Source organism: Podarcis melisellensis (genome assembly GCF_964234715.1).
Source record: "Podarcis melisellensis genome assembly, chromosome: 5".
Lineage (NCBI taxonomy): Eukaryota > Metazoa > Chordata > Lepidosauria > Squamata > Lacertidae > Podarcis > Podarcis melisellensis.
The window spans coordinates 42016436-42029388 of NC_138537.1; the positions used below are offsets into that span (position 1 = coordinate 42016436).

The following is a 12953-nucleotide window of genomic DNA, read 5'->3' on the forward strand; positions in this document are numbered from 1 at the left end:
CACTTCTCTGAGGTCTCTCAGTCCCACTCACCTCACAGAGTGTTTGTTGTGGGGGAGGAAGGGAAAGGAGAATGTTAGCCACTTTGAGACTGCTGAAGGGGAGTGAAAGGCAGGATATCAAATCCAAACTCTTCTTCCAAAAACAATTGTAGACACCGCTCCAAAAATTGATCCAATAAACAGCCAACACCTTTCCTGCCTTATACCCCTTCACCTCTCAGTGTTTCCCTCTATCTACCCCCAAAAGGGATGCAATGACCTCTTGAGTATCAAACAGCTGAGGGAGATACAGTGCCCTGTATTTAGGACTACTCATTCTCTGTCTGTTTTGACTCGCAGGCTGCCCTGCTTCTCTATTCTCAAATTCAAAAATTCCCCATTCTTCTTTAAACTGGCTGGCAGGTAATCAGCAGAGTCATTACGGGTTTGTGGATTCCTGGAAGGGCCAGGATTTAAACCTCATATTGGCTCATAACCAGCTTGTGCTTGTTTTGAGATGATGAGGGGTCTTACATCATGGACTTCTGCCGCTGCAGCAACATAGACTGTTGTGATTCAGAGAACTCCCTATATAGAGAGCACCTTTTGCCATACATGATGGCTGACTGTGAAGTGGATAGATAATCCAAACCAGGGCTGCTGTTCCATTATCTGCTTGTCCAGTCTCATATCCCAATATAGCAACTGGAGTATGGAACCAAATAATGCTCCAATGTGGCTCCAGTAAGCTGCTCCTCTCTGTGACAGACAGCAGAGCCAGACCAGAGTCTGGTGATGCAATCCCTCGGAAATTCTACCAGAGTGCTGGAGCCTCTCGCTGATTGACAGCTAGCCACAGAGTCAGCTAGCCACAGAGGGGAGAGGAGCAGCACTTTGGAGGGAGAATAAAAGGAGCAGTTTCTGAGGGAGAGAGTTAGACAGGGCTTGATTTGAGATGAGAGATAAGGCTTGATTTGAGTTGAGAGATAGGGTTCAGATTGAGTGGGAGATAGGGAGTGAGATAGGGATTCCAAACTTCCGCCTACTTAAAATAAATCATTTCAAGAGTAATGAATGCCCTGCATTTGTAGGAAACCACATACTTTATCAACCCTTTAGATCAAGGCTGGAGAATCTGTGGCTGTTGCTGAACTACCAAGCTATCAACCCTGACCATCAGCCATACTTTGGCTGGCACTGATGGGACACAAGTCCAACAACATCTGTCCACACACCCCTGCTTTAGATACATAGAATAACCTTCCATGTTCATGACTGGCTAACAGCCAGGGCCCTGATACTGTACCTATAACTTACATATTATGTGACCGTTTCATATTCAAAAGGTCCCTGACGTCATCTTGATAGATGACGATAGCACAGCATCAATGGAATAATTGCCCTTTGCTTGCTTAAAATGGAGTAACAGAGATAACAAAATCAATATCTCTGAGTAAATTAGTAGCAAGAGAGTTGTGAAATACACTGCAGCACATCTCCAGGTTTGCTCTGACCGCTTACTTAAAACACACACACACATAGCTGGGTTGGTGACAATTAAATTGGTATCTTGTGGTGCCTGGAACACACAGTCAAAGGGCAGGGCATGTGATAGGTGTAAGGTTGAGTGAGCAAGGATCAGCAGTGAGAAGTAAAAAGGGTCTGGCCCAGGAGAAAAACCTACAACCTTCAAATCCAGAGAGAGAGTATAGGAAAAGGGGGAAGATACAGGGGATCTTTTCTATTCTGGTGCTGCAGGGAGCCATAAAATAGGTGATGGATATCACAGTTATGCTTTGTTTATGAATGTCCCTATGGTATTCATTAGCCACTTTTGTCAGATTGAATGCTGAGCTAGATAAAGCATTGGTCTCACTATTTTGGAGAAAAATACACACCATAAATTTAGGTTTGTGTAATTAAAGGGACCTGGCACAACAAATTCACTTAAAAAAAACAAAACTTCTATGGCTGGGAAAGCAACAGGAAAATGCATTAAAAAGTGTGAGATGATGACTGATGAGAAGACATATAGGGTGTTATTTAAGTGTTACTCAGAGTAGACCCAATAAAAATAATGAACATGGAAAAGTAGGTCCATTAATTCCAATGGGTCTACTCTGCATAAAACTTCATTGAATACCATACATAATTTCCATGCAACCAAAACAGATAGGATGCTCATTGTCGTGACCTTCCTACAAACAAATTTGGAAATGTATAACCTCTGTGTAATCTCTGTACAAGCAAATAAATGTTCAGTAAATACCCTTGGCAAAGTACAATAATGAAGATGAAAACAGCTGGGGAGCAAGGTTTTTATTACATGTAGAAGAGAAGGAAGAAAGTCAGGAATGTCCAGAGTTTGGAATCCAATTTTTTTTGGAAACTCCCACGGTCCACTCTAAGATATGATTTCTTAAGCATGGTTGAAGTGGGCTTCCTCATTTGGTGTTGGAATAGGGTCCATTTATCACAGGGAAAAGAGGCTCCAACAAGAATGATCCTATTCCTACCATTTGAAAAAAGGTAGGGATATATAGGCACATTAGATGTAGCATCTTAGCAAAAGATAGCTGTGGTAGCTGCTCTGGGAGTTTAGCACAATTAGACAAACAGTAAAAGTCAAAGGGGTGCAGGGGTCTCTTATCCAAAGCACTTCTATATTTCAGAGGCAGAAATCCAGCGGTGGTGAAATCCAATGTGTGACAATCCGTGAGTGTGATGAAGCCTTCAGTTTACATGGTAGCAACTGGGGGTTGATCCTAGTTCCAAGGTTTGTATGGTGAGTGCTGTCACATTCTTATATTTCATGTAAAGTCATGAGACATGCGGGAGTAGTACCCGACAGCACTGGATCCTGTTTCCCTGCTAGGCACGGGGAATTCGGGCACTCTGCACCCTGACCCTGTTAGAAGTCTTCCATGTGATGTAACTGTTTCTCTTCACAGTTGCCATAGGAATATTTTCCTCCCCTTTTCTGGCCCAGAGCCAGCTTTTGCAGTAATTACATTTCCTCCACGGTCGACCATTCAGCTGCAGTGCCTGTCTGCAAATTTCTACCCTGGGGTTCTCTTTCAATTCTTTCTCCCATCCAGGGTAGGATTTATCTTGATGTTTCATGCAGAATAAAATATGCCTCCTTCTCTGGAATATGATGGGAGCAGGAGGATACAGACCCTGCCATAAAAGGGGCTAAGAACAGTCTGGAATCTGGTAGCTCGCTCTCTCACACACACACTATTAGTCTTCTTCAGCAGGAACCTGAATTTGGGTATCTTTAGGAAGTCTTTGCAGATCACAGAACTATGGTAATATCCAAGTACTTGCCTCCTAAAGATACCAAATATCAAGGTTTGGCCCCAACCTCATATAGAGCCACACTGGGTAGATTCACATCTGTGATCCACCTGGATTCCAATCCTGGCCTCAGATGATGACCAGCACCTCACTCCAATTTCTGTGAGAGAGCCCTGCTCTCTGGCCTCTTTTGTTCCATCACTACATAACCTGTTGCAGACTCTCCAATGTTTCCTATTATTTATGACCAATTGGTTTGTGGGGTGGCTTGCTCAAATATGAGGCAATGGCTCAAGAAGATTTCAAGGAACTGAAGCACTAATTAATTCAGGAAGTTACAAGAGTGACATTTATGGGCACAGTGTGTGTAATTTGAGCTAGGGATTGCCAGGCCTCAGAAATGGACTAATGAGCTAAGCTCTGGATCCCATTGTTGGTGTCAGTATTTAGCTTACATATCTAATAGTAAGAACAAAGAAACTTCATCTGAGCAAAAGCAAGGAGAATGTGCCTCTTGCTTTAATCAGCAAAGCCAATGCCCCACATTTAGGAAATACAGGTTAGGAAGTGCAAATATCCAAAAGACATGAGCCTCAACACATCCATTTTTAAAAAGTAAAAACTGGTTACTGGAGTTATGCTGTGCTATAAATGTCACAATGACCACATCAGGGTCATATCTAAAATAAAAAAGTTACTAAGAACCATCATTTATAAATATCTGATTAAAAACAGAATGCTATGGAGGAAGAAAAGAATGCAATGGAAGCTTTTGGGGGTGGTTCCTAAGCTTATGCTTATATAACTTCTGAAATGGGATAATATTAATAATATACCAACAGAGCACCCTAAAGGGTGGATATTCAGTATTACTAAACATTAATTAAATGTGAGAGGATGAGATCTTATGTATATGGCATAAAAACATATGAACAAACACTACAAACTAAATTAAATCTGCTCCTATAAGGATTATGAATAACACTGAATGATCAAGGGCTTCCAGGGCATCTTATGTCAACCACATATTCTGGAATCATAGACCAGGCCAAACCTTTCTAGACCCACAGAGACCCACCTGCCAAGGGAAAGAAGAAAAGAAACAGGGAAACCCACAATCTGGCTCCCACGTTTAATCTGAAGGATACACCATTTCTAGCTTCTGGGTCATGAAAGCATGCATCCATCTGTTGATGAAGGGTATAGAGCATCCATCAGTACCATGGACATAGGGGATTACTCCCCCTCTCCCAATAAAGTCTACTGAAGTTTTTTCTCTCCATCAGGAAGGCAACGATGAATCTGGAACAAGGAGCAGTCTGTGGGGACTGTATGTGTACAAGGCTTGTCCGTCTGGTTGAAGAAGGGTCTGTCCATCCCTGCCCATCAGCCTACCTCCTTGCATCTCTCAGATATCCTTGTGCCCCTGGAAATGTCGTACCAGGCAGTAGAGTCCTGAAATTAGGTAAAAGAAGGCAGTGATACCTGCAAAGACGGCAGCAGTCAGGTAGGCTTTGTAACTGCAGGGCCATTTGTAGTCTGGCAGGTTGCAGTAGCTGAAACTCCGTGCCTTCTGGCTCAGGATGCCTGCAGCAGCTGCAGAAAGAATAACCCCAAGCAACAGATCGTGCATTAGGTTCGTCATAAGCCAGCGGGTTCCCAGCACCGGCACCAGAGACCAGCGGCCCAGCAGGCTGAGCCCAAAGAGCGCCAAGGTGAGCAACCACAGCAGGACCGCCGCAAAGACTGCAAAGTAGGTGGCTCCTTCATACTTGTGCGCTGCTAAAGTCACCCAGCAGACAGCCCCCGTCAGCAGCTGGGCAATGCGCAGCACTCCCAGCAGACTTCTCAAGAAGGGCCTGTTCAGACTCAGAGTCTCTCTCGACTGCGGGCAAGGCGGTGGAGGGGAGGACGGAGGTGGTGGAAGAGCCATGCTGCAAGACTGCGGCCTCCAGGCGCTTCTGTCCCGTCCAGTTCTGCCTTCTGGAGCCCAGCAAACTTCACCCCCCTCTCAGGCACTTCCTCTGTCTGCAGCTGCCAAACATCTGCAGCTCAATGGACTTTCCTGTGCAGGGGCCTCTCAGCTTCCCGGCTCTGTCCCTCCCTGTTCCCCCCTTGCCCCTCCTCTTCTCTGGGTGGTTCTCTTTCTCCATCCTTCTGCTAACTCCTCACTCCTCTCTCCTTCACGCCCCTGCAGTCCCAAGCCGAGAGCTCTCAAAACACCCAGTAAAGCTGGCTGCTTTAGCATCACAGTTTCCTCAGCTACACACTATGTACTGCTTCAGCCAACAGTTCTTCCTAAGCACAAAGGTTGCCTCAGCATGTGGGCCCTGCGGGCACAGAGTTTTGCCTCTCCCTTGCAGGAGATGGGTTTGGGCACATTGGCTGCATAGGCATCGTGCATTTAAAGCACACCATACATTTAAAGCACATTTCCTGCCCCCCCATAAGGTGATTGGGAACTATAGTTTGCCCCTCACAGAGCTACAATTCTCAGGATCTTTACTTCCCATTCTCAGCCACAGTTCCCAGGATTCAGAAGGGGGTAAAGTGCTTGAAGTGTATGGCAGGTACACAGCCTCAAAACTCTGCATTGTATTGACCCTCCTGGTAGCCCAGGTCCTGGCCAGCACCACTAGATGGTGCAAACAAACTCCAGCCTGCTCTCATCTTGGATGTCAGAACTCAGGTCAATTTTCTTTCTATGTTCTAAAGAGGCAGAGGAGACCAGGAAAAAAACAGTAGTATTTCTTTCCACACTCCTGATTTAACTTGTGAATATAAAAATAAAAAACTTAAGAGGCTTTAAATGGATAAGTTGTTTCCTTATCTGGAAACAACTTACAGGCCTGTGCCTGTAAACTTCACTCTTTGTCTTTAGAGACCTGGCTTTATTTTAAAACTGCTGTGAGCTGCCCAGAGGACAGGATGAATAGGTGACCAAGATATGTCGTACATGAATGAATCAGTAAGTCAAGACCTCTCCTAAACAGGTTCAAACCAGCTTGTCCTCTAGCAGGGTTGAATGTTCCAAAAGGAAGGTTGTCAACTCGCATACAAAGGATCCATTCTTTAAATCACTCTAATTTTGATCTTAGTGGGTCTCTTGACTTTCATTAAGGAGCTGCAGACAATAATTTCTGTGTGACATGCAGGATTTTAAGTTTCACGGCACCACTTCTCACATGGTATTCTCCAGAAAAAAGTTTACATTGCACTTAATTATTTGTTTTTTAAAAAAATTCATTTAAGTATGTCTTTTTCCACTATTGCACATTTGGAAGCTCTTGCTTGTGCTGACGCATTCTTCAGCTTGGATCTGCAGCAAGATACACACTTGTGCAATTTTCCCATGTGACATTGTATCCTGAGTGGATGCGACTGTCCCTGGAAAGGGGTGCAGAGGTCTAAATGAAAACAGGGCATTCCCTTAACCCTGATCCCTTTTTTCTCTATGATAAGTTTGCAAAATTACATCTCAGTGTGCGTCTTCTTGGGGATCAAAGGGCAAGTCAAATCCCATGGCATCTTTCTACATACTTCCCAGAGAACACGGCGGCAAAAATTCATGCCTGAGGGTTCTGGCTTCCTGGCACGCAGCAGGAGCTGGCTGTGGAGCCCGCGCCTTCCCTCCACGTCGACCCTTAGCACGTGTCTGGCTGCGACTACTTTGCGTGGCTCAGTAGAGCGGAATAGGCACGTTGAAGGGCGTAGCCGGGGGGGGGCAGGGAGGAGCAGCTCTCCCCCCCATCAATAAAAATACCTAACTAACTTAGGTTCTACCCACACCCACCCTCCAACAAAAATCCTGGCAACGCCCATGGGCACGCTCCAAACCCTTTCTCGCCTGCTGCCTTGCCAGACAGGCCCGTAATTGCCCAGACAGGCAAAGGCGAGCAGGTTGCCGAAGTGGTCTGAGAAGCCAGACGTTACGGGGTCAGGCTAGCGATCCTTTCCAGCAGCAATTCCTATTTTTCAGGTTGCTGTCAGGGAGGCCGATCGTACTTCGCTCCCCTGCGGACCTCCACTCCCTGCCCTGCCAGAACCAGATACTCCGTCCTGACCCTTCATTTGCAAAGAGAGAATTCGGCGCGAGCCACTGAAGGAAAACAAGCAGAAAATAAAGTGGGGCTGGGGAGAGGATAGGATGAAGATTAAGCCTCCACGCCGGTGACATGGCACGATCGGGTTTCTCAGAGGGCCAATTAACTCTTTGCTGGAATTAGGTTCAGCCTAAGGAAAGGCAGACGCCTCTGTGCCTGTGGACAAAACACACAAACACACCCCGCCGTCCCTGTCAGTCAACCACAGCAGGAAAAAGCAACGCCCCTCTTTCTCCTTGCAGGCTAACGCCCTTCCCAGTGACGTCAAGAACGCCGCCTGCCACGCGTTACCAGCAGGGACTGCGGAGCCCCGCCTCCTCCCCACCCGATTGGCTGCCTTGGTTATCTTCGGAGTTCGGATTTAGAACCTTGGAGTTAAGAGGCAGATGAAGCCGATTGGCTGAGATGCAGGTTGCCTGCGCTCTTCAATGGACAAAGGAATCTTCGCCGCGTGAGCCTGCGAATGACGGGAATCGGCTTGGGGAGAGGCAAGGCGAGAGCAGGGGAACCGCCCGCCCTGGCGGGTCTCCAGGAGCCTTCGAGAGACCCGTGGCCTCAAGGACGACAGCAGCCGCCAGGTCTGTGACTTACCTGTCCGAGGAGCCCGAATCCACTCAGGTCTGGGCATGGGCCTCGATCTGTTGCTGTAAAATGCCAGATTCCCCCGAGTGGGGGAAGGGACGTGGTTCCTCGCTCGGCTGGAGAGGGAACAATCCTTGCCAGTATCTCGGGGCAGCACAAACCAGAATAATTTTTTTGCTGGGCTCCTTTTTGTTCCCTTGACATCATGCTTTTGCTCGAAGAAGTTCAGAACGACTTCGTGGGGAAGGTTAGATGGACAGTGTAACTTGCCCTAGATCTCCCAGGGCCCCGCGTGAATTATTATTTGGGGATAATAATACTGTAATGCAAACGAGCTGAGGGGTGCATACTTGGGAGTTATCCTCCCAACATCCCGGTAAGGTAGCATAGGCTGGCCCGTTGTCACGCAGTTATCTCCATGCTGAGCACGGAGATTCAATTCTGCGTCTCCCCGTGGTTCAAGTCAACATCAGCTCTCTCTTTCCATCCAGTCCCAATATCGGTTCCTGCACAGCAACCGGGCCGAGGGACAAATATGCATGCTGCGTATGTATAATGCCATTTTCGGAGCGATATAAAAGTGCACCCTTAGCTCCCGGTAACTGACGTATTGGCTCGTCTCTTCGGCTCCCGCGTGCCCATCTCATGGCTTGAACACCATGATTCATTGGGATCATCTGGCGAGCTGGCAAGCGAGGCTCCAGCTGTGAGGAGTGGACACTGCCGGGTTAGCTTGCATCGTCTAAGCTTTCCAGAGTTAACCTGTAGCTCTTATTTGGGCAAGTGGGTCATCAGGCTCTCTTTGGGAATTAACTGCTGTCCCTAGGCTTTCTCTACCATAAGAGACATCAAGGCATGGGAGGCTGCTGGGAGAGGACAAATGCCACCCCTTTTGCTTGAGTGCAAGAATGTGAGCTGTTGCCCCATATGGCCCCACCCTGGCACTCATCCCAGCTTCTGTGGAATTTCCGTGCATGCAAACCGGCTTTTAGCCTGGAGCTGTTTTCTGGTATGTAGCTCCTCCCAACTTGAGCACACCTGTACTGAGCAAGCAGAGGCCTGGCTTAATACTCTGCTGCCAGAGAATTAACAACACAATCTGGATGGTGTTGGGGGAGCTCAGAGGATTGCTTAGGAAAATGGAGGTGCTCTCTTTCTGATGGCCTACACATCCCCCAAGGGCCGGGAGTCAGCTGCAGAATAGGAATCCCAATTCCTTCAGTGGGGAAGGAACCAGTTTTGTTCTGTAGGAGGTGGCGGCAGATAAGCTGTGTTGGCAAAAAGGATGGATGCCTTGAGGCATGGCTGTGGAAAGGTTGTGTCTTACACATCTACTCTCAGCTAGGCAGGCATAGGTGAAGTTGAGGGTGGCAAAGGAGTAGCAGTGGCTGGCAGGATTAGTCATTCTGCTGTTTCACCCTATTTCCTCTCTCTTTCACAGAGCCACCTTCAGCTACAGAGTGGAGGGACCCTAGCATCATGGGTACCCCAGCCTCTATTGCCTGTGACTTGCCACAGCATCAGACCCCCAAAGCCTGCACTCGCAAGAGAGCATCTGCCAACATCTTTCAGGGGGTGGGGCTGTTGCAGTTGCGCCGCCTCTTCCACAGCAGTGGGGATGCCCAAGCCGAGGAGAGGGCCCAGCTGGTCTGGGAATGTGCAGGGAGCCGGTGCATTGCTCACGCCTTGCAACAGCTCCGAAGGAGGCAGAGAAAGCTGAGGCTGAGATCACACCTGAGACCTCCTTCAGAAATGAGTGGTGCCACCAGACTCCTAGAGCTCCAACACTTCAGCCGCCTACGGTATGGTCTCCATGTTCATGCCACCCTGCTTCTACAGCTCTTGCACTCACCATCTAACAATAAAGCCACAAAGATCCCCTCTCCCCTGCTGTTTCTGCAACAGCAGGTTGTAGGCCAGCGATGGCCCTTCAAATCTCATTGGAGTCTTAACTTCCATTTGTCTTGTTAGCATGGCCAATGATAAGAGATAACGGGTTTTCTTCAGCAACATCTGGAGGACTTCAGGTTCTCAACTCCTGGAGTAAGCAGTAGATCTCTACCTAAAACCAGTAACTTCCTACCTACAGATGTATTCTATAAATTCCTGGTTTGTATACTTTTGGCCAGCTGCTGTACCTCAAGTCAGGTCACATTCACACCATAAAGTTCTATTAAACAGTCATGGCTTCCACCAACGAATTCTGGGAGTTGTAGTTTAAGGATGCTGAGAGTTGTTAGATGTCCTTGTTCCCTTTACAGAACTATAGTTCTCAGGAGTTCCCTGTGACAAGGGATTGCTTGTTAAACTGCTCTGGGGGGGGCACAGGGACTTCCTTACAACTCTCAGCATCCTTAGTAAAGTGCAGTTTGGGGGGAAGACATGACTGTTTACATTTAAAGCACTATGATTCCATTTTATAGTGTGAATGCAGCCTCGACCTCCTAACTCTTCCTAAGCAACTAGTGTTACCTGCTCTTAATGCTGTTGTGCAGATGTAAAATAGTTATGGCCATATGTCATCAACAGTGGTCTCTTAATAAAGCCACGAGTTAGAGCATCCTTTGCTTAAAAATGTGTTCATTGGTTATATTGCAGTGTGTTCAAAACTGGAGCAAATGTGCTTTGTATTGTACTCAGGCATAGCATGTAAACAGAATCTGCTGACAGGTACAGAGTTTAGCCTCTTACCAACCTCAGCTTTCAGCTTACGCAAGTTGAAAATGTAGATGCAAAAGTATGCGAGTAATGTGAAATTTCAGAAACCAGAGGGGCAAAGCTTTCTCTAGTTCCTGCCCTCCACTCATCATTAACAGAAGCAGAATTTTTGTATGCAGAGTAAGTAAACATGTAAATGTAATTCATTTGCATTATTTGTACAGTTCACACAATTTATTCTCCCTTTGAACAGAATTTTATATTTTTTAAACATGGAGGATACAAAGACAGCTAGATCAGCAGGGTTTGGGAACCTGTGGCCAACCAGATGTTGCTAGACTACAGTGGTACCTCGGGTCAAGTACTTAATTTGTTCTGGAGGTCCATTCTTAACCTGAAGCACCACTTTAGCTAATGAGGCCTCCTGCTGCCACTGCGCCGCTGGAGCACGATTTCTGTTCTCATCCTGAAGTTCTTAACCCAAGGTACTATTTCTGGGTTAGCGGAGTCTGTAACCTGAAGCGTATGTAACCCAAGGTACCACTGTATAGCTTTCTTCACCTCTGATCGTTGCACGTATGGCTGGGGCTGAGAATTGGGCACTACTGCTGATCTAGAGGAAAAGGAGAGCAAGTGTGCTTCTCACAAACTAGCAAGGTAACTTTCAACTGCAAGAGTAGCCACACCTGTAAATTCTTTCCTCCTTTACTTGTAGAAAGACACCATGGCAATTCTCTTCTTATTGCCTGTACATATTGCTTACTTCTCCAGAAGAGATAACATACTACTCCATTTCTTAATGGGTGCCTTTGTTCTCCTATAGGATTGAAGACCGCACCACATCATGTGCTGATGTTGATGGCTGCAGCAATAGTGATAAGGAGATAGATGCAGCTGATCAAACCAGCCACTACACTGCTTCCCACTACAGGAAGAAAAAAAGTGGAATGGGAACTGCAGACTACCTGCACCAGCTCCGCCGGTGAGCAACTGAACCTGATGGCAACAGTTGTAGTTAAATGTCACTGTACGGAACAGGAGTAGCCTGAACCCAAGGGGGGTTCGTATGGAACATGCACTTCTCTCATAGCAAAATGTTTTCATATAATATCCTCTGTGCTTCACACTGGCAAAAATGGTGGAGAAACTTGAAACCAACCCTTCTCTTTCAAGCACTACCTGTTCTGGTTCTCAGACTTGACCACATCCGGCTATGACAAAGCACAAACACTACAGACTGAATGTACCTGGTCATATTTAATAAAGCTTATTATACAGTCCCCTCTATGAAAGCGCTTTGTGAATGCAAGTAGTAATTGCTTAAATTGCACCAATGTCTCTAGTTCAGCACTGTATTTTGCATAATCAGATGCTTCTGAGAAGTCCACAAGGAGGCTGCATGAAGGGAACAACTTTCTTGTTGGCTCCCACTCAGTAATTTGTATTTGGAGGCAGGCTGCCTCAGCTGCATGAAAACTATGTGGCACCTTCATGTAAGTAGCTGGAGGCAGGGCTGTTCCTCATGAGTTTGTCTAGTTGCCTTTTAAGATCAGCTAGTGTCACGTCTTGAAGTGGATTTCCTCATTATGCCAGTGTGTCAATTGCCTCTTCTAAATCTGAGGCGAGTCAAGTGTTGGGGTTGGGGAATGGATTATGAAGGGTCTGGGTTTGCACCAAAAGCACCGTCTACAGTGACAGCCTTAGAAAGTCTCACTTTCTGCAAGACTAGCTGCCTTAATAAGTTCTCTTCGCCCACTTAGTTGTGAGGGTAGTCACTCCATCCTATACAAAGAATAATAATGGGGCAGGGCAAGTATAATGCTCTTTCACTCTGTAGGTGTGATCATATTGACTGGGGAGTAGTTCCTATACTGCTATTATATAGGAGGTCAGTCCTCTGAAAAACTAAGTGTTCGAAAAAGTTATGAGATGGAGTGTGGGGACATACACAGTCCTGGTAATTCCAAAAGAGAACAGGAACTAAGGCTGCATTATGTTTAAACAGTCTTCTGCCTATATGTACTCACATACCCCTGTTGAACAACCAGAGGTCTGCCCATTTGGGTGCCTAGCTATAATAGCTCTCTCAAGGCAAGAAGGTGGTCTCGTGCACAATCAGCTTCATACTTGGTGCAGAGGTTGGGCAACTTGTTTTTTCTTTTAACTGTACAGATTTTATATTACCAAAATAGAAGTGAATACTAACACATTAAGGCGATGAAAGGGTATATGTTGTGTTAAATATCACTTCGAGCCAGGGCCATCTAAGCTAACAGGATGAAATGCACAATTCTTTCTCCTAAAGGCTATAAAAGGATCAGGAAGGTTTTT

At 46.4% G+C, this 12953-nt stretch overlaps 2 protein-coding genes across 2 annotated transcripts; one reads left to right on the plus strand and one right to left on the minus strand.

The window, feature by feature from the left end:
• Nucleotides 1-2283: 2283 nt before the first annotated feature.
• Nucleotides 2284-6916, minus strand: MARVELD1 (MARVEL domain containing 1). The gene has a single exon (XM_081912265.1). The coding sequence runs from the start codon at nt 5210-5212 to the stop codon at nt 4688-4690; it is 525 nt and encodes a 174-aa protein (XP_081768391.1). The 5' UTR covers nt 5213-6916; the 3' UTR covers nt 2284-4687.
• Nucleotides 6917-7734: 818 nt separating this feature from the next.
• On the plus strand, nt 7735-11902 carry AVPI1 (arginine vasopressin induced 1). Its single transcript, XM_081912264.1, has 3 exons — nt 7735-7960; nt 9406-9766; nt 11446-11902. Exons 1-3 carry the CDS (start codon nt 7846-7848, stop codon nt 11606-11608), a joined length of 639 nt encoding a protein of 212 aa, XP_081768390.1. The 5' UTR covers nt 7735-7845; the 3' UTR covers nt 11609-11902.
• Nucleotides 11903-12953: the final 1051 nt, after the last annotated feature.

Coding starts and splice junctions, on each gene's coding strand:
- MARVELD1 (XM_081912265.1), bottom strand. CDS start 5,212: ATGGCTCTTCCACCACCTCCGTCCTCCCCTCCACCGCCTTGCCCGCAG.
- AVPI1 (XM_081912264.1), top strand. CDS start 7,846: ATGACGGGAATCGGCTTGGGGAGAGGCAAGGCGAGAGCAGGGGAACCG. Junction 7,961..9,405: donor AGGACGACAGCAGCCGCCAG/GTCTGTGACTTA, acceptor TCTCTTTCACAG/AGCCACCTTCAGCTACAGAG. Junction 9,767..11,445: donor CAACACTTCAGCCGCCTACG/GTATGGTCTCCA, acceptor GTTCTCCTATAG/GATTGAAGACCGCACCACAT.